Raw genomic sequence first — 24416 nt, 5'->3', positions numbered from 1 at the left:
ATCGAGGGAACTGGCACCATCACTCCCCCGATCAGAAGATCCTGGACAGAACCAACCAGCGAACCGGAGGAAGCCAGAGGATGGAGGGAAAAAATCTGTTAGGCAGCCAAGAGAGAAAATCTATCTTGCACCGCGAGAAAACAACCTCGCAAAGCCAACGGTCGGAAAGAAGAGGCCTCAACCGAGCCGCAAAATCACAAAGCCAGCCCCCCACCTGACACGGGCGGGGGCAGACCTACATGCGGAAGCAATACCGTCCGCAGGCCCGTAAGGCACGTGGTGCCAGGCGCGTCACAGCCCCGCAGCGGGGGCCTTAGCACCCTGCAGAATGCCCACCGTGCTGGGCGCACGAACCGCTCGGGAGAGGAGGGCACTCGCCGACGGCGAGGCTCCTTGCCCTTCCTAGCAGAGGAAGCAGCGTGCTCTTACCACCCGTGGCATCCCTAGGGGTGTCAACCCGGGAGGCCCAAAAAGCCGCCCACCCCTAAAGGGGTGAGTCCACCAAGGACCCTTTGAGGATCGGTCCGAAGACCAGCATGTAAGCCACACGAGGAGGCGCAAACACCCCCACAGAGGCGGAGGCCCTGGAAAGGAAGGGAAGCGCATCCAGGACTGACTCACAGACAAACTACAGACCCTGAACCAAACGTTCAGCTAGGTCCTTACAGGGCTCAGCAGCACCAGTCAGAGTCTGTGACACCAGAGACCGCGTCAAGACCGGTCTCAGCGGGGTCCCCACAGGCAGGAGCCCCTGCCACGGGCAACGTTGCGGCTTTGCTCCATCCGGACACTGGAGGGTCCACAGGAGGAGAGACCCACCTACTTACAAAGGGGTCGCAAAGCATTCAGGGACTGCAAAAAATATATATATATACTGCGGTGTAACATAAAAAGTCCAAATAAGGAACACAGTTGCAGTGCGCTGCGGATTTGCGGAACCCAAAAGGGACCGGTACATCTGGTACCTCCGCCAAAACTACAAACCGTCTAGTTACTGAGCTATAAGCTCTAACCGCAGAAAATAAGAGCTCCAACAAATTCCTTGGTCGCGTGGGTTTTTAGCCCACATCCACTGACACCACAGAACCAGAGCCAGACGCAATAGCCGGGCATAGTCCAATGTCAGCGGCATCCCCCGAAGCAGGTTTAGGGAGGGGGCGCTTTTTTACCCCCCAACCAGGCACTAGCTGCTTCAGAAATAACACTCCCTCAACAGAAGTGGCAGGGGGAGGGGCATCGAGGGTTAACTCAGGCCTTAGTGGGGAGGATAGTACCTAGTACAGGCTCCAGGGCATCCCACCACCGAGTTACCCAAACTGCTAAGCAGAGAACCACCCACGGTCACCTCCCGGCTGTTCTAGCTCTAGTTCTGAGCATGAGGGCCCCCAGGGAACTCACCACCCCGCCTGGTGCATCGCGCTGAGAGGAGCCTGATGACGTGCTGAGAAGCCGGCTGCGCTGCTGACAGTCCCCACGGAGAGATTCGCGGTCTCTCCGAGCGCTAAAACGGCCACACGAGGACAAACGAAAATTAAAGATGGCCGCCGTAATGCAAAAAAACTGCCAAGGACCACAAGAAAATGGCCGCCGAGATATACAAGGCGCGACTACGGCAAAATGGCGGCCGTGGCGCACTTTTCAAAAAAAAATCTCTCTTTCTTTTTTTTTTTTCTTTTTTTAAAACAGACAGCCAGCAGCCACAGCAGCCTAGTAAAACAGCACACAAGTCCCGCAGAGAACACTACAGCCCCCTGCAGTGAACACACACAGCCCCAGCTAACACACAGGCCCCGGTGATAATAAAGAGACCCCAGAAAAAAAAACCCTCACAGCCGCTACCCAAAAGGGAAGGAAGGAGAGGAATAAGGGAGAGAGGAAAGCAGGGCGAACCCTCAGTCGACCTCCCCAGGGAAAATTCCAGCCAGACCACTTACCTGAGCAAGGGTCACTACTTACCCGTCCTGCGACTACCGGCTGGAGGTATCCCAGACAGAACCAACGTCCGCTAAACGGCATGGCTGTCGGCCAGACACACTGTGACAAGGCCATAAAGACCGGTCATATGTGTGCCCTAGAACCGAAGTTCCCCGGCCGCCCCTGGAGCAAAGGGGCCTGTCGTGGACGTCCCAAAGCTGAGCTGAGGGCCGGCACACGCTCGAAGGCCGAACCTGGGGGGACTACAAGGGCCGAGGACCCAGCCTGTCACCCAGTCGGCTGTTGATAGAAGAATCGCAGGATTCAAAAATGCAGGAACAAAATAATAAAAGAAAGAATAATCGCAAGAAAAATAGCAAGAAAAACTCCAGAGTCCAGGACTCCAGAGAGAGCCTGACTCTCCTGACGGTTAGGCAGAAACAAACTGAAGCTGCTAGAGCAGAGTGGGGGTTATGCCTGGGGGAGCCACGCCCCCTGGGAGGAGCGGCATGAAGGAAAGTTTTTAACACCTTAAGTGCTGTAGAATTCTGCCTAAATCTCCTGGTAGGAAGAAGCATAACCCTAAGATCAATGAAGGCTGTGTCCGTCTATGAACGAAAGAGAAAAAGCATTACTTATCTATCCAAAATTGTTCCCCAGTGCTAAACATTTCATCCAAAGTCTAAGGCCTCGTACAGACGAGATGATATCCGCTGGAAACGGTCCCCTGGACCGTTTCCAGCGGATAAATCCTCTGGCGGATTTGGATCTGATGGCTGTACACACCATCAGATCGAAATCCCCGCGGAATACATCCGTGGTGATGTGGCCGCGCCGCGCCGATGACGCTGCGACGTGCGCGACCCTGGAAGGTAAATATTTCCACGCATGCGTCGAATCATTACGACGTATGCGAGGGATGGGAGCAGACGGACTGATCCGGTGAGTCTGTACAGACGACCGGTTCAGTCCGCTGGACTGGATTCCAGCGGATAGATTTCTTAGCATGCAAAGAAATTTTTATCCGCTGGGAATCCGTCGGCTGGATTTTAATCCGCTGGGAAATGTCCGCTCGGACGTACACACGACCGGATCTATCTGCTGGAACTGATCCGCGGATAAATCCCAGCGGACAGATCCGGTCGTGTGTACGGGGCCTAAGGCCCCGTACACACGACCGGATCTGTCCGATGGGATTTATCCGTGGATCAGTTCCAGCAGATAGATCCGGTCGTGTGTAGGGCCTAACGGACATTTTCAAGCGGACATTTATCCAGCCGACGGTTTTCCAGTGGATAAAAATTTCTTAGCATGCTAAGAAATCTATCCGCTGGAAACCTGTCCTTCGGACTTATTCGGTCGTCTGTACAGACTCACCGGATAAGTCCGTCCGATCCCCATCCCTCGCATGCGTCGAAATGATTAGACGCATGCGTGGAAGTATTTACCTTCCAGGGTCGCGCACGTCGCCGCGACGGCGCGGCCACGTCACCGCGGATGTTTTCCGCTGGGATTTTGATCTGATGGTGTGTACAGCCATCAGATCAAAATCCGCCAGCGGACATATCCGATGGAAACAGTCCGGTGGACCGCTTTCAACGGATATCCCCTCGTGTGTACAAGGCCTAAGTTGCTGCATTTGTAAATTCCAAAAGCCAATATAAAGTAATAGTAGTGTTAAAAAAAAGGACTTGTGAGGACTTGTGAGTTTAATCAATCATTTATTGATTTTTTTTGTACAATTCTCCTATAAGCCTGGGTTCACACTGAATGCGGGTTTGAAATCATGTGGGTTCAGCAGAACTCGCACAATTTCAAACCGGCATTTCAATCCGAATTCGGTGATTTGAGAGACATCTGTGCGGGTTTATGCACAGATGTCTATTGAAATCGCCCCCGAAGTTGTAGGAACTACTTTTGGGAATCGGCGCAGCGCCGCAAAGTCGGTGTCGCACTGATTCGGACTGTGCCATTGCCAGAAATAGGCTTAGATTTAGCATGCGATTTGACATTTCATTTTTTTTTTTCAGGGAATCTGAAAGTTTAGCAACTTTTTTGATCATCTTGGTTTCCTAACAGTAGCTCGGGGGGCTACATGTGCCTCGCTACTACCATTAAAATGATCCTTGTCAACAAATAAGATATTTTTACTTGCAGTGCCCTGTGCCCTTATTCTGTATCCTCAACTTGTCTGTGCCAAGAGAACCTGCACCATCCCATACTATCGAGTGCCATGAAGATACAAATATCAATCATCAACAATCAGGCATTACTTGTCCTACAAATGCAACGTATTCCCTTTTTTAAAGAGTAACTCCACTTTCGTTGAGAAAAATATATCCTCCTCTGGGTGATCTATGTACATTGCAAGGATTTTAACAAACTTTGTTGCAGAGTCCTACCTTATGTTATTCTGGAGGAATAGATGTTTGTCTGTATCCATGTGCAAAGTGAGTCTGTATGGCAGTGGCTTTATAATTACCAATCAGCTGCTGCACCTGCAGGTCTCTAATGAGGAGAGCGGCAGGGTCTGCATCCCTTTAGACGTGATTTCCCCTGGGAATATCTCACCAAAATTGCCATTTTTGTTGCAGGGGATGCCAAAAATCTAATTTGTACCTTAGTGCAGACTTCTGGTAAAATCAGTTAACCAATCACAGGAATCAAGCAGGAAATTACATATCTAGGGAGCATTCTGTACACAGCCCCCAGGTAGCCATATTGCATTGCATTTACAGAGAATTACAGCGCTGCAGCTTGGAGAGGAAAGGTAATTTTTAATAACATTCAATTACAATAAGACTTGTGTCGCAATTGTATACGCTATATTATTATTTTTTTGCAACTTTCTTTTCCCCAACAAAAGTGGAGTTACCCTTTAAATTTTGCCCCTTGACTTCAGTGTATAAGTTGTTTTCCATGTCACAGCCTATTCATTTGAATCATGACTATAGATGTAAGAATAACCAAGAATTAAAGCTAAAGGCATATACATTCGAACAAAAATGTCATATAGCTTTATAGTAACTGTAAAAATCTTGTATTGAAATTAATTTATGGTTAGAATTCTTATTTAATTGAGAGAAAAAAAAACACAAATTTACTGAAGTATCTACTTCCAAGTTTAAAAAGATACTTAGGATTTCTACTACTATAAAATGACATATCATCATACAAGAAACGGGATCCATTTACCTCCAGACCGCAAATTCCGAGAGTCACTCCCCCGACAATCTTCCCATTTTTAGATAGGAAGGACTCAAAGGCGGTAAAGCAACCCTGGAAAGGTAAAAGAAGAAATTATTATCTACAAGGAGCAAAGGCCCATATTGACTATGGAACAGGATGGACACGCACAGATGCTATAATGGGCATCATTTCTGGATCTGTCAGGTTTTTTTAGGTTATTAGTTATAAGGTTATAAGGTTAGTCCATTAATGAATTTTACCTTGGTCAGATGGCTTATACTAGACTCCTGGCAGGGGCTCTTAAAATCACAGCAGACTGGAGGAAATTCAAGATTATTCCTGTAGTAGGTGGAGTTTTTGAAATCTTCATATCCATGAAATCCACAGCACTTCATCTGGAAGGTAGTAAATTTAGATATATAGTAGCAGGACCTTACCACCATCAACGATCAAAATAATCTAATATACTACATACAGATGTAGGGCCGGATTCAAAAAGCCTGGCGTAAACCTGCGCCCTAAGTTAAGGCGGCGTAGCGTATGCGGTCCGGCGTAAGCCCGCGGAATTCAAATTATCCATGCAGTGGGCGTGTTGTATGGTAATGAAGGCTGACCCCACATAAATGACGTTTTTGACTAAGGGCGCATGCGCCGTCCGTGAACGTATCCCAGTGCGCATGCTCCAAATTACGCCGCAAATAGTCAATGCTTTCGACGTGAACGTAACTTACGTACAGCCCTATTCGCGAACGACTTACGCAAACGACGTAATAGACGGAAAATTCGACGCTGGCCCGATGTCCATACTTAACATAGGATACGCCTCATATAGCAGGGGTAACTTTACGCCGGAAAAAGCCTTGCGTAAACGGCGTAAAAAAAATGCGCCGGGCGGACGTACGTTTCTGAATCGGCATATCTACCTAATTTGCATATTCCTCACGTAAATCGACGGAAGCGCCACCTAGCGGCCAGCGTAAATATGCAACTAAGATACGACGGCGTAAGAGACTTACGCCAGTCGGATCTTAGCAAAATTCCGGCGTATCTTGTTTTCTGAAAACAGAAAAAAGATACACCGGAGCATCCTAGAAGTTACGCGGCGTATCAATAGATACGCCAGCGTAACTTCTTTCTGAATCTGGCCCGTAATGTATAACATTGAGTCTCCAATATGACCTGCCTAATCCTATTGCACGCTATACATTGAACACACCACACCTCCAGTACAACGTGGCCAGTGGATGTTTCCATAATTTTTTATTATTATTATACAGGATTTATATAGTGCCAACAGTTTACACAGCGCTTCAGAACTTGAGGGTAGACAGTACAAATACAATACACTTTAATACAGTAGGAACCAGAGGGCCCTGCTCCTTAGGCCTCGTACACACGACAGAGTTTCTCGGCAGAATTCACCGAGAAACTCGGTCAAAACCCGGATTCTGCCGAGAAACTCTGTCGTCTGTACAGTTTTGGCTCGATGGAGCCGCCGAGGAACTCGACGAGAAAATAGAGAACATGTTCTCTATTTTCTCGTTGTCCTCGTTCTTCTATGGGAGAAGCCGGCCCGCCGAGCTCCTCGGCGGCTTCATCCCAAAACTCGACGAGGAACTCGACGTGCCAAGCACGTCGAGTTCCTCTGTCGTGTGTACGGGGCCTTAGAGCTTACAATCTGAGAGGGAAGGTCAAGAGATACAAAAGGTAATAACTATGGGGGATGTGCTGATGGAGAAAAAAAAATGTACAGGTGAGGGCCAGATAGGCTTTTCTGAAGAGATGAGTTTTCAGGGATCGTCTGAAAGTGGTCAAAGTAAGAGAAAGTCGGACAGATTGGGGTAGAGCATTCCAGAGGATGGGAGAGGCTCTGCAGAAGTCCTGAAGGCGAGCATGGGATGAGGTCACAAGGGAGTAAGAGAGCAGGAGGTCTTGGGAGGAGCGAAGAGAACAATTAGGTTGGTATTTTGAGACTAGGTTAGTGATGTAGATGGGGGCCAGGTTGTGGATGGCTTTGTAAGTTATTGTTAGTATCTTGAATTTAATTTGTTGGGTGAGTGGCAGCCAATGGAGGGATTGGCAGAAGGGTATTGCAGACGCTGAGCAGTTTGTAAGGTGGATAAGCCTGGCAGCAGTGTTTATGATGGACTGAAGTTGGGATAGCCTATTTAAAGGTAAGCCAATGAGGAGAGAGTTGCAGTAGTCGAGGCGAGAGATGACAAGGGAGTAGATTAGAAGCTTTGTGGTGACATTGGTTAGGAAGGGGTGTATCTTGGAGATGTTGCGTAGGTTGAGGCGACAAATATTGTATAGCGATAGCATGTGGGGCCGAAAAGGTTAGTTTGGAGTACGGGATTACACCTAGGACCTTGGCATGGGGGGACAAGTTGATAGTCGAGCTGTTGATATTGACAGAGAAATCAGGGGAAGTGGCACCTGGGGGAGGAAATATCATGAGCTCGGATTTGGATAGGTTGAGTTTGAGGAAGTGATGTGGCATCCAGGCTGATATGCCTGCTAGTAAGTTGGTGATGCGTGAGGGGGCAGATGGAGAGAGCTGGGGGGTGGAGAGATAGATTTGAGTGTCATTAGCGTAGAGATGATATTGAAAGCCATGAGAGGTAATCAACTGACCCAGGGAGGTGGTGTAGATTGAGAAACGGAGAGGTCCAAGAACAGAACCTTGGGGAACCCCAATGGAGAAAGGAAGAGGAGAGGAGTAGAGAAGTGTTCACTGAAGGAGCGGTGGGATAGGTAGGATGACGTAGGTACTCACTATACTAATATATAGATACAAACATACATTTTTTGGATATTTCTTTAGATAATAGATATTATGTGTCCCTCTTCAGCCATTTATACCTTTGGTCTGGACATTCCCCTATGGTATGTTGATATCTCCCCAGGGATCATCACCTGCTGCTGCATGATTGTCTTTTATGCTTCTATAAAACTTTTTGGGGCATTCCATCAACCCCCCTCCCCACAGGTGACCTATCAATGTAATTTGTGGTGCATCACCAAAAATACCATGATTTAATGTATTGTTATTACTTTCGCAAGACTTGCATAATATTGTTTTTTTTTTATTCTTACGATTAATTTGATCTATTTTGTTTCATTCCAAGTGTGTATACAGTATATGCAACATCTATAACTATCTCCTGAAGAAGCTACATTATAGCTTCTTCAGGAGACAGGGGGAGGAGGAGGGAAGAGGAAGGAGCCCTGCGGTGACGTCATGGGCCTTTGCACGGACTCCTGGAAGCGGGAACAGGATACCAATCAAAGACAGGTATCCTGTCCCCCCCTCTCCCCCCAAAGGTGCAATTTTTTTCTATTGAAAAGCCTATGGCGTGCAAAACACACCCAAAAAACTCCACTCGGTGCATAAAAAATGTGCACACACATAAAGAGGTGCGACAAAAAAGTGCAGACGGGTGCAAACGTCAATTGGTCCTCCATAAAGAAGGAACCAACCCTGATCCCCCGGGGCGTTAGGCTCCAGACGGGGATTGAGGTACTGTGGTCCGAGCAGCCGAAGCCGACACGGACCCAACTTCCTTGGAGGGTCTGCCAAAACAGAACCCTCCCAGTACTAGGTGGGGCTCCCCCGAGAGCAGGCAAACTAAGCCAGAAGGCCATGTCCACCCACTTCCAAGACGTTCAGGGCTGGCCCGAGGATCGGCACCCTACTAATCACACACAAGTGTACATAAAGTGCACCAAACAAAAAAAAAGTCATAAATGTGACAAACATGGGGAAAAATAAAAAAGAAAGTGGGGGAGAATAAAAAATTCTTCTGGTCCTGACCAAAAGGCCTGGCCCTAGAGGCAGGTGTAAAAGGTGGTATGGTGCAAGGTGCCAAAAAGCAAAAGTGCCGGTAAAAACACTAGTGCAATCACAGCACCCCTGGACTGCCACTTCAGGAGCACATCACCATAGGCTTTTCAACACCCCCGGCCCTCAGCCAGGACCAGCAGCACCCATCCCAGCCAGGAGGATAGGAGCTCTGAAAGGTTAGGGAGAGCCCGTGCCCTGCTACTCCCACCACTCCCATTGCTCCCTCCTAATCACATTCGGGAAATACTAACCGCTCCCCCCGACCGGAAGGGGAGCAGGTGTTCTCTCCCGGACAACTGTCCGGGGCAGGTGCCACAAAATCCAGACCAGAAGGCCAGGGATCCCGGCCCTCATGCCTCTCCGTCCCGATCAGAAGGCTTTCACCTCCACGTCAGCAGGTTCTGCATCTGCCACTACCATCCCTTTCCACCTCGCCGTGTACTCAGGACGGTTAGCAGAGTGCCCCCTACTGGCAACTGATAAGAACAGATATCGTACTACACTTGATCTTAGCCAAAAGGCCGAGAGGTGCAAATTGTGGCACCGGAGGGGGAGAGGAGACAAATGAGCGGAAGTTCCACTTTTTGGTGGAACTCCGTTTTAAAGTTTAAACATGCTTGGGAGCATCAACGACAGGCTCATTGAGAAGAGCCACCCCAGGGTTTTTAACTATATTCTAGGTTGCAATTTTTAATGGAAGACATCACCGAAAGGGGCCCTCACCTGTCACACCACCATTTTGGCAGATATGTGTCTACAACGCATATGTGTATGCATTAATAAAACCGATGATGTTTTTATGTCTTACCTCCTTCATCGTTGCATTCCAAACTGTAGTCAATTCATTGTTCAAACCGTAATCTTCCCGCAGGTATTGCCCCGCCTTATTGCCAAGATACTCAATTAAGATCTTTGACTGAAAAAGATTAAATAGAAATGCCAGATACAATAAATAAAAAAAAAATCACTTTCTACTAGCTCAGTGGTTGTTATCAGGGCCTGATTTTATAATCTGCATCACAATTTTACATGTACTGTAGGTGTTCTCTGAGAACCCCTGAGGTGCCAGTTCTTAGATGGGCCATTTTGTTTTAAAGGTTGACAAATGCTGACAGGTTCACTTTAGATGTTCTAACGTAAGAGCTGCACTTTAGTAGTAAACATATGAGGAATGTACGGTTTCCATCTATAAGTCATTGAATCAGTTCTGTATAAGTCAATGCAAATAGTCCACGGAGTGGTTGTTCTGTGCCTTAAGAGAGATCAAGTAGTATATGTACCGGTAAATGTCTTTGTGTGCATGTGTCTATTCTTCATCTGCTCAGTTAAACTTTCCTATCCCAAGACCTTATAGAACCTACAGGCAGGTCTTTCTTATTTGTAAAAAAAATATATAAATACATGAGTAAAATACATGCAAATTTACTGTTTTACCTGCCAGAGGATATGTAAATCTGTACAGCCAGTCCTGTGATACAAACTACTCTACTAGTCAGCAAGATTGCTCTGTTACTTCATTTTAGCATTACATATTCCTGGTACTGCTCTCTGCCCATTGGACAAAAGAGATAATGCTAATTCCCTGTCCAATAAGCAGCATTGAATGTAGAGAAGAGCACAAGACACTAAACTACTGAACCAGGAAAATAAATTCCTAATCCGGAACTACCTATGTCACCTGTTTGGCTGTGTGGTTGGAAAACATCCATAAATTACAGGACTGGCTGCGCAGACTCACAAATCCTTTGGCAGGTAAAACAGGTAAAACAGTAAACATATACTGTATATATTTCAACTCTGTATTAAGCGGTTTTCTTGAGGTTTTACTTTAACCACTTGATTACTGATTGTTTTTCAGATTCAGTGTTTACGAGACTAAAACAGTTTTTTTTGCTAGAATATTACTTAAAACCCCCAAACATTATATATATATATTTTTCTAACACCCTAGAGAATAAAATGGCAGTCATTGCAATACTTTTTGTCACACCGTATTTGCGCAGCGGTCTTACAAGCGTGATTTTTTTGAAAAAAAAAACACTTTTTTGAATTAAAAAATAAGACAACAATAAATGTTTCCCAATTTTTTTATATTGTGAAAGATAATGTTACGCCGAGTAAAATGATACCCAACATGTCATGCTTAAAAATTGCGCCCGCTCGTGGCATGGCGTCAAACTTTCACCTTTAAAAATCTCGATAGGCGACGTTTAAAAAATTCTACAGGTTGCATTTTTTGAGCTACAGAGTAGGCCTAGGGCTATAATTATTGCTCTCGCTCTAACGATCGCGGCGATACCTCACTTGTGTGATTTGAACACCGTTTTCATATGCGGGCGCTACTCGCGTATGCGTTCGCTTCTGCGCGCGAGCTCGTCAGGACGGGTCGCTTTAAAAAAATTTTTTTTTTGTTTTCTTATTTATTTTTATTTATTTTATTACTTTTTACACTGAAAAAAAAAAAATTTGATCACTTTTATTCCTATTATAAGGAATGTAAACATCCCTTGTAATAGAAAAAAGCATGACAGGTCCTCTTAAATATGAGATCTGGGGTCAAAAAGACCTCAGATCTCATATTTAGACTAAAATGCAAGAAAAAAAAAAAAATTTTTGGAAATGTCATTTTTTCAAATGACAAAAAAAATAAATGTTGCTTTAAGACGCTGGGCGGGACTGACGTTTTGACGTCACTACCGCCCAGCAGAGCTATGGGGACGGGTGAAGGAGATTTTTCCTTCACTCGTAACCCCGCTCAGCTGCCGAATGGTCCCGATCTCCTCCGCCGCTACCGACGGCTCCGGTAAGCGGCGGAGGGCGCGGGACAGCGGCGGGAGGTGGGGGGGGGCCCTCTCCCGCCACCGATAACGGCGATCTCGCGGTGAATACGCCGCGGAGACCGCAGTTATCATGTACAGGACCGTCGGCACTAAAGATGGATACCTCAGTTGTGGCAGCAGCTGCTGCCGTTACTGAGATATCCATCTTTAAAAACAGGACGTATTTTGACTATGGGCTGGAAACCAAGTGGTAATGAGACCCTGTGGGGTGTCTAACTATGTGAAAAAAACAGTTCCTGCACTAGAAGTATTAGTATAACCACCTCTCTGGCATCCCATGTCCCCTACCTCCCCTTCCATCCAGCCCCCTGTAAGCGTCTTTGGGCATTCGATAAAATGCCTGTGCTCCCTTTTGTAGATCTATTCTCCAACCCCTATGTCATGTAATGATATAGGGGTTGGAAGATGGAGTCACAGCAAGTAGTGGTGCGAGTAGGCAGGCATCTTCTGGAAGTGTCAAATGCCAAAAAGACTTTCCCCTGTAAGTTTCTTTGGCATTAAATATGATGCCTATGTCCCTTTTGCACTGTAGTTCTATCCTCTGACCCCCTATGTTATTGCTGAGTCATGTAGTGACGTAGGGGTTGGAGGATGGAATCACAGCAAGTGGTGGTGGGGTTAGGCAGATATCTTTTGGAAGTGTCAAATGCCAGAAAGACTTTCTCTATTGAAGTGGAGGTTCACCCTAAAAACGATTTTTTTAAGACTAGAGGCAGTATAGTAAGGGCATATACTTTTGGCAATTTTTAATTTTTTTCTCTGTACTTACCTTTATATTCTGATTTGGTCCAGGGCTTCCGTGTTCTGATGACTCCGGGACTGGGCGTTCCTATCCCTGGCTCAGGCTTCCGATGCTTGCGGGACTGGGCGTTCCTATCCTTTCGTTGGATGATTGACGGCTTGTGAATCAGGTGACCTGTCGCACAACGCGTGTCACCAGATTTCCGGAAATTCCCGAGCTAAGAGTCGGCACTATACGGCAGGCGCCGTGTAGAGCTGACTGCGCAGGCGCCGTATAGTGCCGACTCGCAGCTCGGCTCTTTCCCGTCGTCTGGTGACGCGCGTTGTGCGACAGGTCACCTGTTTCACAAGACGTCAATCATCGTACGGAAGGATAGGAACGCCCAGTCAAGCAGTCATCGGAACCCGGAAGCCCTGGACAACATCAGGATATAAAGGTATGTACCAAGGAAAAAAAAAAAAAACTGCCGAAATGTATTGTCCTTAATATGCTGGATCTGCTAGATGCAATTTAATTTTTTTTTTCGAGGTGAACCCCCGCTTTAAGTGTCTTTGGCATGCAGTATTATGACTGTCTGTACCCCTTTTGTGCTGTGGTTCTGTCCTCTGACCCCTTTGTCACTGCTGAGTCATGTTGTGACATAGGGGTTGGAAGATGGAGAAATCACAGCAAATGGTGGTGATGGTGGTCGGGATGCGTAAAGCAACTTATAGAAGAGAACAGGCCCAGAGCAGAAGGGAACCTAAGTGTAGGGCCCACATGACTGAGGTGGTTGGATAGGCTGAATGGTCAGTTTTATAAGTTAGGGAAAAAGGGGGTTTGCTATTGGCTCAGTGGTAGGTTAGGGGTTCGACCTGGTTACTGGGTTGGCCTCAGGGGTGGGGGCAGTTTAATTCAGTAGGGGGTCAGCAGGAGAGAGACATCGGCACAGTAGCTTTTCTTTCCCTCCCTCCCTATATTTTAAGCAGTGTGGTTTTTAGCCCTGGTTCACACTGATGCTACTTTGAAATCGTGCTAATTTACTTGAAGTATTGCGATTTCAAAGTAGCAAGGTCAGCGCGATTTCAGGTGCTACTTGATAGACATTTGTGTGGCTTCATACACAGATGTCTATAGAAATCGCACCTGAAATCGGCAAAAGTAGTGCAGGAACTACTTTTGCAAATTGGTGCGGCGCCGCAAGATCGGTGTCGCACCGATTGGAACAGTGTCATTGCCGCCAATAGGCTGCGACTTGTCATGCGATTTGATCTCTCAAATCGCATGACAAATCGCTCCGTTGTGAACCTAGGCTGAATGTTGTTTTTTCCATCTAGGTTGATGGCTGCAGGGGTCTCGGGTTTCTGAAGGTCGGAATGTTGGAAGGTATACATTATGTGGTGTGGAACGGGTTTGACCTATCTTGGTATGGGTACCTTTCCTATCATGGAAATAATGGGCTATCGGCCACCGGGGTGCATCGGGCAAGAAATTGATAATAATTTGTCCCTAAGCTGGTGGAATCGCGGCTAGGGGCCAGGATGCTTAGGTGGTGGTTGTACAGCCGATGCAGTAGAAAACCTTCCTTCATGAACTTTAGACATAGCAGTCAGTTAAAGCTGGGTAAAAAAATAGGATTTTTGTACTCACCGTAAAATCCATTTCTCTGAGTTCATAGACGGACACAGCATTCTTTGACATTAGGGTTATATCCGCTTTCACTAGGAGAGTTTAGGCAGAAAAAAAGCACTTAAAGTGTTAACAAACACAAACCTCAGTGCAGCTCCTCCCAGGGGGCGTGGCCCCCCAGGTATAACCCACACTCTGCTCTAACAGCCTCAGTTCGTAACAAGCAGTACAAACAAAGGAGGGGTGGGTGCTGTGTCCGTCTATGAACTCAGATAAATGGATTTTACGGTGAGTACAAAAATCCTATTTTCTCTTTCGTTCATAGACGGACACAGCATTCTTTGACATTAGGGACGTCCCAAAGCAGTGTCAAAAAATTTGAGGGGTGGGAAATAACACAGCAAAACAGGTTACACCCCAAACAAAACCGGGAGTTGCTCAACGGAGAAACTCCTACCATAAAACGCCGCCTGTCACATCTGCGGCCGAAGGAGGCATCAGAAGATGCACACACATCCACCTCGTAAGACCTTGAAAGTGTGGATCGACGACCAGGTCGCTGCCATATACCCCTGTAACACAGAGGCCTGATGCCAGAAAAACCAAAGAGGCTCCGATCGCCCTGGTCGAATGCGCCGTAACCCAAAAGGGAGGCGCCAGCCCCTTCAGGGCATAGGCCTGAAGCACAATCCGTCGGATCCACCCCGAAAAAAAGGGGTGGCTGACGAGACTACCAGGCCCCCTTGTAGGACCAGCCAGCGACGCGAACAGTGAGTCCGACTTCCGGAACGGAATCGTAGCAGATAAGTACACTCGTAGGGCCCGAATCACATCCAGAGGATGTAAAGTGGCCGCCTCCCTGCATTTCGGCCAAGAGAACAATGTCCTCATCAACGTGAAAAGCCGAAACGACCCTGGGGAGAAAAGATGGCTGCGGTCGCAGCACCACCTCATCCTTATGGATGACCAAGTAGGGAGCCTTGCAAGACAAGGCCGCCAGAACAGACAAACACTTGTCTGATCGAGGTAATTGCTACCAGAAAAAATCACAGTGGAAATGCCCACGCTGAGCCATGGCCACGTGACGACGCAGACCTTCCTGGGCTAGCACCCAGAGTCAAATGCATGAAGGGCAGGTACTCTAGCGCTGAGCTAAACCTGCTCCCCTTTTGTGACAGTCAACAAAAAACCTCCCGAATGTCCACAAAGGGAGCATCCAGAAGAACCGAAAGGACTAAATTCAAGTCCCATGGGGGTAGTGGAGGGGCCACATGCCAGACCCCCAGACCAGACGTACGCACCAAGGAGTGCGACGCCAAGGCTCATTGAAAGTAACAGCCAGAGCAGAAAACTGACTCCTAACCGTACTTAAGGCGAGAGCCTGATCCACTCCCTGCTGTAAAAAACAGCAGAATCCTGGACACCACGTATGTCCGAGGGTGCCACTTCATCTCCTCACACACAGAGATGCAGGCCTTCCACGTATGATGTAAAACCTACGTGAGGTAGACTTCCGTGCAGGCAGCACGGTAGAGACCACTGAGCCCAATAGGCCTCGGGCCCACAGCCCCAGGCTCTCAACAGCCACGCCGCTAAGCCAGTGGCTGTAAAAAACAGGGTGGATGATCGGACCCTGTAACAGAAGATCAGCCCCCAGGGGAAGACGCTAGGAGGTGTCTGCCACCAGACGCACCAGGACCGCGTACCATAAGCGACGCGGCCAATCTGGGGCAATCAGGATTGATAGAATTCCCTCGGCTTCCACTCTACGCAGCAGGCGAGGAAGAAGATACTGAGGAGGGATTCAAAGTAGGCGAAAGTGACCCCAAGGAGCCACCAACGCGCCTGACGCGTCTGCCCATGGGTCCCTTGACCTGGCCAAAAAACATGGCACCTTCCGGTTGAGGCGGGACGCTAGAAGGTCCACGCATGGAGTGCCCCACTTTCGGCACAGACACTGAAAACCCTTACGGGTGGAGAGACCACTCTCCTTGGTCTAGCTCAGTCCGACTCAGGAGTCGGCCCGCCAATTCCATACTCCCGGAATGTACACAGTGGCGTCTCCAGCTTTCATATTTAGGGGGGGCACATGGGGGGACAGGGACAAAAGTAGGGGGGCCAACTATAAAATGCAATTATATATATATATCCTGGGGCCCTTTACTACGATCCCACTATGGGCCCTTTCATATGTTCTGCAGTGAGCTCCCTTCCTACTATACTGGGGCCCCCCAGGGTGGCAGAAAACAAGAGATATATGTCACCAGCACACCAAGAAAATATAAGGGTACAAAGCAGTGGGAGAACTATCATTGTTGCAAAGGTTGTCTTGCCACCGGGCCCTGGTGTTCTGCCACAGTGGGGATCCCCAGCTGTCCTGGCCCTGCTATTTACAGTGCTGGTCTGGCATCTGTCTCCTTGGCAGCGGCGGCAGTCTATTAGAACCTAGTGCTGGTGACATTATGGGTGCATGCAGGGGAAGGCTGGCACTATTAGTTATAGACAGGGCTTTTTTTCAGGGGGAACTTGGGGGAACTCAGTTCCACCACCTTTGGCTCAGACCCTTTGGTACCTGCTCACCACAATCACTTGCAAACACAGAAGTCTGGTTCCTGTGTTTACAAGTGACAGCTCTGCACTCTGTGTGTAACCCCCTGAACTCTGCACCCTGTATGTAATGCAATCCTGGTATTTAATGCCCCTTTAAGACCCTTCTACTGTTTGTGAAATCTGAACAGGGTCGTGGTTGAGTTCCTGCACCTATTTTCTGAGAAAAAAAGCTCTGGTTATAGAGAGCTGAGCCCCCAGCTGGTCACCTAGCAGCAGTAATGCTATATAACCTTCTCTGTTGACATGCTGATCGGCATGTGATCCAGGTGATGCTCCCAGTCAGATCTAATAAACACAGTAATTATTAGCATCAAGAGTACAACCACATAAATATAATCAACCATATGATCAGCAGCCATGTGGGCTCTATGCCTGTAAAGTGTGGGCTCTATGCCTGTAAAGTGTGGGCTTTGATCAATAAAATCTCTGATATTTATGACTAGGATTTGACTAAGAGCATCACCTGGATTGCATCCCGATGAGCATGTCAGAGAAGGGTCCACTGCTGTTAAGCAACCTGCAGGGAGCTCAACTGTCTACAACCAATAGAGATGGGCTCGGGTGTGTTTGAAATCCCACATGCCCGATCACGCCAGGAAGCCGACACTCCACAGTGCTAATCAATGTATGGGCTGCCTAAGAGCTAAGACCAGCCATAGACAGTTTAAATCTCAGCTGGCTCAGCAGAAACTGGCTGAGATTTGAACCATTAACGAGCAGATTCTCTTATAATTATCACTAGTGGTTGCTGTATAGCCACTGGTGATAATCACTGTTTGTCGGGAGAATAAATTTGCTGGGCAGGAGGGATATTCCCCTGTCACCACTGTCCGTTGATTGGGGAATCATGCAAGTTTCTTTCCTGCAATCTGTGGATGCAGGAAAGAAATTTGCACCGTATATTATCTGCCTAACTGAAAGTGAAAGTAAATTGTGAATGTTTTGAAAGAACAGGAGAGGGGGAGGGAGACAGATGGGGGGGAGAGAGAAGGGATGGAGATAATGTAGTTCAGTGATTACAGTGTACTGCAGTCTGCAGTGCACACACTTAAACACGGTCCAGGCTAGAATATCTGGTTGTGTGAGCGCTCGCATTATGCAGTGATGGCGAGCAGAGGGAGGGGGAGGAAGCTGACTGGGGACGCTCTCCCTCTCGGGGAGCAAAATACAAAACTTGCAAAAAATTTTTTTTTGGGGGGGCACATGGTGGGGCACAGCATGATGTTGGGGGGGTCAGGGCCCCCTCTGGCCCCCCCCTAGGGACGCCCCTGAATGTACACGGCCGATAGAGCCGGAACGGACCTTTCGGCCCACCGAAGGATGTGCGCGACCCTCGTCGCTGCAACAGAACGTGTGCCTCCCAGATGGTCGACGTACGCCACAGCGTTGTCGGACAGGGTCCTGAATGGTCAGCCCTGTAGATCCAGGGACCACCAGGCAAGGCAAAGCCTGATCCAGAACACCGATTGGTAGGTGGGACTCCACCTGAGTCCAGCGCCACAGGGCTGACCGGGTGCCCCAAAAAAAACCTCCCCAACCGGAGAGGCTGGCATCCGTCGCGACCACCGTCCAGTGACATGGCAGAAATGCCTTTCCAGCCCGAAGCACCGGAAAAGTCAGCCACCACACCAGGGACCAGGTGACTCAACTGAACCTGGTAATCCAGGGATGACGGAAGCTTGTCCCCACGAGACAGCAATTCCCTCTGTAGCACCCTGGCGTGGAATTTGGCATATGGAACCGCCTCGACAGAGGCCACCGTCAGACCCAGAACCCTCATGCAGAATCGCAGAGATGACCACTACTAGGTCGACAACTGCTGCCCAGCAGATTGCAGAGTCTGAATTCTTTCCGTTAGGAGAAAAAAATTTCCACCCCGGCGGAATCCAGGACTAGTCCCAGGAATTCCAGTCCCTGAGACGGGACCAACACTGACTTCTGGACAAAAACAGAAGTCAGCCAAAACTCTTGGAGAGTCTGACACGTGACAGACACGGCTCCACTAATTCAGAGCTCGAGGAAGCTCGTAGGAGAATGTCGTACAGACATCCCACAATAACAAACCCCCGCTACCACAGCCGGGCCAGTATCGGAACGAGCACCTCGGTGAAAACCTGTGGTGTCGACACCAAGCCGAGCGGGATGGCCACAAATGAAAAATGGTCCTCCCTGACCGCAAAGTCCAGAATCTCTGGTGCTTTGAGCATATGGGAACATGCAGGTACGCGTTCACGGCATCCAAGGACGCCAGAAAAACCTCATCCTGAAAGTTTGCACTTTTACAAAAAAACAAACAAGGGCCTGAGGCCCAGGATTGGACGGACCCCGTCCTCCTTTGGGGACCACAAAACAGATTGGAGAAAAACCCCCGAGCCTGTTCCACGAGGGAACTGGCACAATCACTGCCCTGACCAGAAGATCCTGGACAGCCCCTGACAGAGCCAACCGGCGAGCCAGAGGATGGAGGGAAAAAACCTGTTTGGTAGACAAGAGAGAAATCCTATCTCGCACCCAGAGGAAACTACCTCGCAACCCCAACGGACGGAGAGGAGAGACCTCCACCGAGCCTCGAATTCGCGGAGCCAGCCCCCCACCCGAGATGCGAGCGGAGGCAAACCTCCAAGCGGAAGCAGGCTTGCAGGGCTTGCGGCACCCGGGGCGCCTGTGTCCTCAGTGGACGTCCTAGCCCCCTGAAAATGTTTTCCTGCCGCACTTGGCGGGCGAAAACCAAAACGCATGGGGAACAGTAAATGAGGGCCCTCGCCTACAGTGAGGCACCTACCCTCTTTTAGATTGCGGGAGCAGAGTGCTCACACCGCCCGTGGCATCTTTTATGATGACAATCAGAGACACCCCTGCGTACACCCCCACAGGGCAATACCACCAGGGACTACTGAAAAGACCGTCCGCAGACCAACCCCCAGCCATACAAGGCAGGGCAGAAAACCTGGCGCAGGCGGAGGCCCTGGAGAGCAAGGGGAGCATATCCGGGGTCGACACACAGACAAATATCAGACCTAGTACCAACTGGTCGGTCAGGACCACGCAGGTCATAGAAGCATTCTGCGCCTCCAGCTCCCCGTCAGGGAAAAGTCTGCAACACCAGAGTCCCGGCCAAAACCGGACTCACCACTGCCCCCCCCCCCCGCTGTGAATATGGAGCGACCACATTCACAGCACCCCTATCAGCGGGGTCCCCAAAAGCGGGAGCCCCTTCCCCAGGTAATGTGGCAGCCTTGTTTCAAAAACAAGCTACCCAGCTGAACACAGGGGGGGGGGGGGAGAGAGAGAGACACCCTGATACAGGAATCCTCCCCAAAAAAGAGGGGACAGACCGCAAAGCATTTTGTACCCCGCGACTGATCCCAATCCTTGCACAACATATTCCAGACATGGAACACAAGGAAAAAACACATATTGCGGTGCGGGGCGGCACGGAACCCAAAAGGGACTGACACCACTGATGCCACCTACGAAACCACCATAGCTAACCATGGTAACCCGCACCGCAGTGTTAAGAGCCCCAACAACAGCACCATCAAGTGCTGACCCTGAAACAGGGCCATCCTCACAGTCCGTGTGGACTTCAGCCAGCAGCTACTGACAAAAAAACAAAACCAGACGCCTCAGCGAGGCCTGATTCCCTGTCAGAAAAAATACCCAGAGAGAGGCAGAGGGGGGAACAAGTGCAATTCCCACATCCCTCCAACACTCCCATCCTGACCCAAAACGCCTCAGGGACTGCCAGCACAGCATCCCTGTAGGCCGCAGGAATAGGGACACTAAGGGTTAACATCCCCTAGTACTGGCAGGCTCCACAGGACATCCCCCCAGCCGCCACAGAGAACAGGGAAACCCCCCCCGGAGGACTCACCGTCCGACCAGACCGCCGCTGCCGAGAGCCAAAAACGCTGCCTGTGCCGCGCCATCCAAAGGAAAAAATGCAGAGCCGTACGCGCCGTCATCCTAGGCACAAGAGCTGTATCAAGATGGCCGCCGATATGTCTGCGGGCTCCGAGAAAATGGCCGCCGCAATTACAACTGCGCCATAAAACACTGCCGTCAGCGGCAAAATGGCGCCCGAAAACGGCGTTTTAAAAAAAAAAAAACACACAGCAAAGCCCCAGTGACACACGCAGTACACAGGCCCACAGGACCCCCCTCCGCACATATGGCAGCCCAGAAAAACACAGCACCCACAGCAGTAGCAGCCCCCAGGTCAGACTGAGCCCCCCAAGCGGGGCCCCCACCTCACGGCCGTCACCCAGAAACTGGGAAGGAGGGAGAGGAAAAAAAGGGAGAGAGGAAAGCAGGGCAAACCCTCAATCGACCTCCTCAGGGGAAAATTCCAGCCAGACCACTTACCTGAGCAAGAGGCCACTACTTACCCGTCCTGCGACCACCGGCTGGAGGTATCCCAGACAGATCCAACGTCCGCTAAACGGCATGGCTGTCGGCCAGACACACTGTGACAAGGCCATAGAGACCGGTCATATGTGTGCCCTAGAACAAAAAGTTCCCCGGCCGCCCCTGGAGCAACGGGGCCTGTCGTGGACGTCCCAAAGCTGAGCTGAGGGCCTGCACACGCTCGATGGCCGAACCTGGGGGGACTACAAGAGTCGAGGACCCAGCCTGTCACCCAGTCGGCTGTTGATAGAAGAATCACAGGATTCCAAAAATGCAGGAACAAAATAATAAAAAGCGAGAAAATCGCAAGAAAAAAATCTCCAGAGTACAGGAACTCCAGAGTGCCTGACTCTCCTGACGTTAGGCAGGAAAAAACTGAGGCTGTTAGAGCAGCGTGTGGGTTATACCGGGGGGGGCCACGCCCCCTGGGAGGAGCTGCACTGAGGTTTGTGTTTGTTAACACTTTAAGTGCTTTTTTTCTGCCTAAACTCTCCTAGTGAAAGCGGATATAACCCTAATGTCAAAGAATGCTGTGTCCGTCTATGAACGAAAGAGAAATAAGTTGGGTTATATAAAATGGAATTCATTTTATATTGAATTTTGTTATGGTTGTTAATAAAGGGGCCGCTACAGCCATTTAAAATCCAGATGGTGTCACGTATTCTTTTGCTAAGGTTTATTGGGTAACAAAGAGGGTTGGTATCAGGAATGGGGGCAGACGATAGATCAGCCATACACCGGTCATGTCAAATGCCAAAGAGATTCACAAAGGCTTAATTTCTGGAACCAAATAGAGGTAGGAGATGTGAGCTGAGAGGTGAGTATACTACTTCTCTGTGCTATAATTTCCACTGTTCACAGTTATGCTAAGGCAGCTATAGTACTGCACTGTGTAAATACCTACAGTATAGTGCAGTGTAGCAGAAGAACAAACCCTTCACTTGTTTTTTTTTATGAATGCTTGAGTGCAGGGCCACTGTTAGAAATTACAGGGCACCGTACAGCCTACTTGAGGGGTCCCTCTTTGACCCTGCCCTCCAACCCACCCCTGGCCACCCCTGACCCTGTCCCACAGGCTACTGATGTTGCCTTGGGACAAAGAGCTGTTTTCGGCAGCTCAGTCTTTGTGCTATGGGCGAGCTACCAGCACATAAACATGGCCTGCCAGTCGACGCATGTATGCGGCGTGTGGGCATTAAAGCCTAGCTTTTTGCCGCTGTACATTTGGGTTACTGGGGTATAAAGGAAAAAGGGGAGTGGTTGGGGGACGGCTGGCCAGAACTACAAATGCGGCACAGAATTATGTACCTGCGCCCTAAAAAAATAAACAAAAAAGTCCTTTCTCTGCTCTCACCCCCTGGGTCCCATTCTTGACCTGATGGGGCCCAGAAAAATATAATTATACACCCCGCTAAGCAAGTAGGAAGGAGGGGTAGTTTAGGAAACCCTATTTTTTGGGGGGAGAAATAACTATAAAGCTGCTCGGGCCCCACTCTTGAGCTGATGGGGCCCAGGCCCGGTACAACAGGACCGGTTGTACTGCCTTATCAGCGGCCCTGCTTGAATGTAAAGCAAATGTGATGCTTAGGATTTACTATATGGCCCCGTATGTCCGCTTTTTCATCCATCCGTTTGCGGATGAAAAAGGGACATACATTGGTCCCTATGAGATTGCGGGTGTCAGCGGATTAACATCCGCTGACACCCGATCTCGTCCGCCTCCGCAAAGATCCGATTTTGCAGACGGAAGAAAACCCTATTATTTCTTCCGTCTGCAGAGCGGATCGGATGAACAAGGACATAGGTCCCATAGGGGAGAGCGGAGAAAAGACAGGGCGGTCCCTGCACAGTGTGCGGGGACCGCCCTGTCATGCGCCGGCTCAGCGGGGATCAACGGAGCGATTCCCGCTGAGCATACGGAGCATACTGAGGCGGATCATTACTGATCCGCCCCGTGTGAAAGGGGCCTTATACTGTCACCACTAGGTGGTTAGGTTGTAGGATAGGTATGACAATATCTGATAACTAACAGCACAAAAGAGAAATTGCTCTTGTGACCCTTTTTATTTATTATTTTTCTTTGACTTTTTTTATTGTAAAATGTTCGACTGCACATGCAATGGGTAGAATTCTTACCAAAGAAGAGAAAGCCAACACTACAACAGCTCCTGCTATTTCCACAATGAAGATAATAAGGATGATGATGAAAAACTGGAATAAAGGAAAGACCAATTGTCAGTCAATAATGCACTCAACTATAATTATACATAAAATACAATTATAGAGAGTAGAAAATAGGAATTTTAAACAAATGATATATACTGAAGGTGTCATAAGAAGTTATAGGACTGGTTATATATTAGTATTAACCACTTAAGCCCCGGACCATATTGCTGCCTAAAGACCCAAGGTGTTTTTACAGTTCGGGACTGCGTCGCTTTAACAGACAATTGCGCGGTCGTGCGACGTGGCTCCCAAACAAAATTGGTGTCCTTTTTTCCCCACAAATAGAGCTTTCTTTTGGTGGTATTTGATCACCTCGGCGGTTTTTATTTTTTGCGCTATAAACAAAAATAGAGCGACAATTTGAAAAAAATGCAATATTTTTTACTTTTTGCTATAATAAATATCCCCCAAAAACATATATAAAAAATATTTTTTTCCTCAGTTTAGGGCGATACGTATTCTTGTACCTATTTTTGGTAAAAAAAATCGCAATAAGCGTTTATCGATTGGTTTGCGCAAAATTTATAGCGTTTACAAAATAGGGGATAGTTTTATTGCATTTTTATTAATTTTTTTTTTTTTTACTACTAATGGCGGCGATCAGCGATTTTTTTCGTGACTGCGACATTATGGCGGACACTTCGGACAATTTTGACACATTTTTGGGACCATTGTCATTTTCACAGCAAAAAAAAAGGATTTTTGTACTCACCGTAAAATCCATTTCTCTGAGTTCATAGACGGACACAGCCTTCATTGACCTTAGGGTTATGCTTCTTCCTACCAGGAGATTTAGGCAGAATTCTACAGCACTTAAGGTGTTAAAACCTTAAGTGCTGTAGAATTCTGCCTAAATCTCCTGGTAGGAAGAAGCATAACCCTAAGGTCAAAGGATGCTGTGTCCGTCTATGAACGAAAGAGAAATCGGCATTTGCTGCCGGCGATTCTGCACACCATAGGAATGATCATAGCGGCTGTTCCGCCGCTTGATCGTTCTTATGGGCGGCGAAAGGGGATGTCCCCCCCTCCCGCCGCC

At 48.5% G+C, this 24416-nt stretch overlaps 1 protein-coding gene across 1 annotated transcript in view; it reads right to left on the bottom strand.

The window, feature by feature from the left end:
- The window catches only part of LOC120930550 (tetraspanin-1-like), a 28913-nt gene extending 5425 nt beyond the window's left edge, over positions 1-23488 (bottom strand). Inside the window, exons 1-5 of the mRNA XM_040341726.1 lie at positions 23477-23488; positions 23291-23365; positions 9756-9863; positions 5364-5498; positions 5110-5193 (exon numbers count right to left, since the gene is read on the bottom strand). Coding sequence (XP_040197660.1) covers positions 5110-5193; positions 5364-5498; positions 9756-9863; positions 23291-23365; positions 23477-23488 — 414 coding nt within the window. The remainder of the gene's footprint in view (positions 1-5109; positions 5194-5363; positions 5499-9755; positions 9864-23290; positions 23366-23476) is intronic.
- Positions 23489-24416: the final 928 nt, after the last annotated feature.

Source organism: Rana temporaria, chromosome 3 (assembly GCF_905171775.1).
Source record: "Rana temporaria chromosome 3, aRanTem1.1, whole genome shotgun sequence".
In the NCBI taxonomy this organism is placed as follows: Eukaryota; Metazoa; Chordata; class Amphibia; order Anura; family Ranidae; genus Rana; species Rana temporaria.
This window is presented reverse-complemented; position numbering and strand designations above follow the sequence as displayed.